The following is a 2,330-nucleotide window of genomic DNA, read 5'->3' as shown; positions in this document are numbered from 1 at the left end:
TCCTGCTGAGAAGGCTACATCAGAAACTCTTACTAAAACCACAATTTATTTCTGACTTGGACAAAGTCAAACTAATGCTCTAGTGGAACAAGCACTACTGCTGCCAGAAAGGGAAGGGAAAATAAAATTAACTGAACTTCAAGTGTCCTTTGAGTGCCCGCCTGCTGTTGTAAAAGTCACCCTGTGGCAGAAGTCAATCACTCTAGACTTTCTAGTAACAAATCATTGTTGGCCATTTTCCAGGAATAAGAGAAACAACAATTCACCCAGTTTATCAGGTAATTTTAGCATATTTATATTACAATATACTAGGTAATGACTAACAAATGCACTGACAACAGTACAGCATCTCAGAGACACGGAGACAGATCTGTGCTCTACTCCAGGGGTTCCCAACCTTTTAAGATTGCGGACCGGCAAACTGTGGACAGGAACTGATATCTATCTATCTATCGATATAGATATATATCTCTATAGCTATAGATATAGATATAAAATGGAGATGCACATGCAAGCAGGAAGCTTCTGCACTTACCTTGTTGCTTAGCTTTGGTTTTCTTTACAAAAGGAAGATTCTTAGGCTTGGCTACTCCTGGGGTCTTTCAGTCTAGCCCCCACCTTCCTCCTCTCTCTATAGAGCAAATCCCATTTTCCTTAGTTACGGGTAGGGTTACAAGCTGCTTATGAGGGTGTGTATTGGAGGGTCACTTTTTCTATCCACCCCCACAAAACACACTTAATATTTTTCAACAGGCCCATCAATACGTCATAAAGAAAATGTTTCCAGCCTCTCACACGGCAGAAACTGTCCTGCTATAGTAGGAAGACCAGGATGTCTTTTCAACACCTTCCTTCACACCACATGCATAAATATTATGTTGCCTATCAGAGAAGGGAAAGGTTTAGGGTCTTGGGATTTTTTCCATTTCGGAGTCTATGAACTCCCTTAGTTAAGAAGTGACTCCAAGGAAATCTTTGCAAGACTGTGCTGAGATTATGATGGTGAAATACACAGGCCAGCACTAACACCATGGGAGAGAAAGGAGAGGGGAATAGGGCTCCCAAATTTCTTGGCGAGACCTATAGGAACAGAAGGTCTCTAGAAGAAAAATGAACAACTAAATAGGCTTCCTGACCCCAATGGGCATCACAAATCATGTGAGATGCAAATATGTCAGAGAAACTGAACTTTTAGACACAATAAAGAAGGGGAAAGGGGAGGGAATATAGTAAAGAAATGATAATTAAGAATATAGTTAACTGGGTTATGAAAATTTGGTCACCTTCTCTGGGCTGGGTTCTGTAGATCCAATTCTCATCATCCTCTTCTACCTGCTGCCCACATATTGATGAGAGCTCACCATCACTACGAAATAACCTCTTTGTCTGCCTGGACAAAGATGAGAAATTTATCCAGCTTACAGCACGCGAGAGAGATCCTACATTTTGTTTGAGTTTGAAAGACCTTGAGGCGCATTCTTTTTTCATTTTCTTTGAAGCCAAGTAGAGCACATAAACTTTAGAAGCCCTTTCAGAAGTCCTCCTGTTCGCTTCACAATTATTTTTGAAATGCTAATACTGTAATGCAAGTTCTGTCCAGGGTTAAACCAACAACAACAACAGAGCTGGGTCACCATGCCAGGGTAATTCTCCAGAGGTTGACTGGTTTATAGCACTTTTCTAAATAAAACAAGAGACATGAAAATAACAGAAAGCAGCATCTTGCAGTAGTTTAGAAAAGCCTGTCAGGGTTGTACAGAAGTGCAGTACCAAGGTACATATTTCCACCATTCTCCACTCAGCAACCAAAACTGCAGCCCCACTCCTTTCCCTGGGATCATTTTCCAGTAATGTTTCTGCAATCCAGTCTTCTTTTCCACCTCATCAGAAACACCACCTTGCAGCTGCAGCTGTAATCCACAAACCCAACCAACCCTTGCTTTCCCTTCATGAAAAGCCTTGTGAAAGATCTCCAAGAGGACTCTCCTAACAATAAAACAGGCTGCGTGGCTATCGCTTAGGATTAGAGTGAAATACGATAGCCTCTCTCTCCTAAGGCGCAGCCACAGAGACTGCCGACTCCTCCTTTCCTGAGCCAGAGCCCAAAGGCAGTGCAACTTCTGAACTCTGTAGACAGGAATAGAAAAACTCAAGTGTAACTCTGCAGACACCGATAGGAAATAAGTCCTGGATTTCCATTACGGCATGAATATTCCACCTCCCATGATCTATACAGCCACAGATCTATTCAAGAAAGAAAACAAGCAAGTGTAAAAAAAAGTCTGAGTTCATACATCTGCAAACAACAACAACAAAGTGTAGAGGAGCAA

At 41.8% G+C, this 2,330-nt stretch overlaps 1 protein-coding gene across 6 annotated transcripts in view; it reads right to left on the bottom strand.

Moving 5' to 3' along the window:
- Nucleotides 1-2,035, bottom strand: part of NHSL1 (NHS like 1) — a 171,716-nt gene extending 169,681 nt beyond the window's left edge. For 5 of the 6 annotated variants that reach the window (XM_025200326.1, XM_025200327.1, XM_025200330.1 and 2 more), the window contains exon 1: nt 1,284-2,033. In XM_025200326.1, coding sequence (XP_025056111.1) covers nt 1,284-1,488 — 205 coding nt within the window. In that variant the 5' untranslated portion in view covers nt 1,489-2,033. Of the gene's footprint in view, nt 1-1,283 lie in introns of all 6 variants that reach the window. The other variant, XM_025200333.1, reaches the window with a different exon arrangement.
- Nucleotides 2,036-2,330: the final 295 nt, after the last annotated feature.

Source organism: Alligator sinensis, unplaced genomic scaffold (assembly GCF_000455745.1).
Source record: "Alligator sinensis unplaced genomic scaffold, ASM45574v1 scaffold542_1, whole genome shotgun sequence".
In the NCBI taxonomy this organism is placed as follows: Eukaryota; Metazoa; Chordata; order Crocodylia; family Alligatoridae; genus Alligator; species Alligator sinensis.
This window is presented reverse-complemented; position numbering and strand designations above follow the sequence as displayed.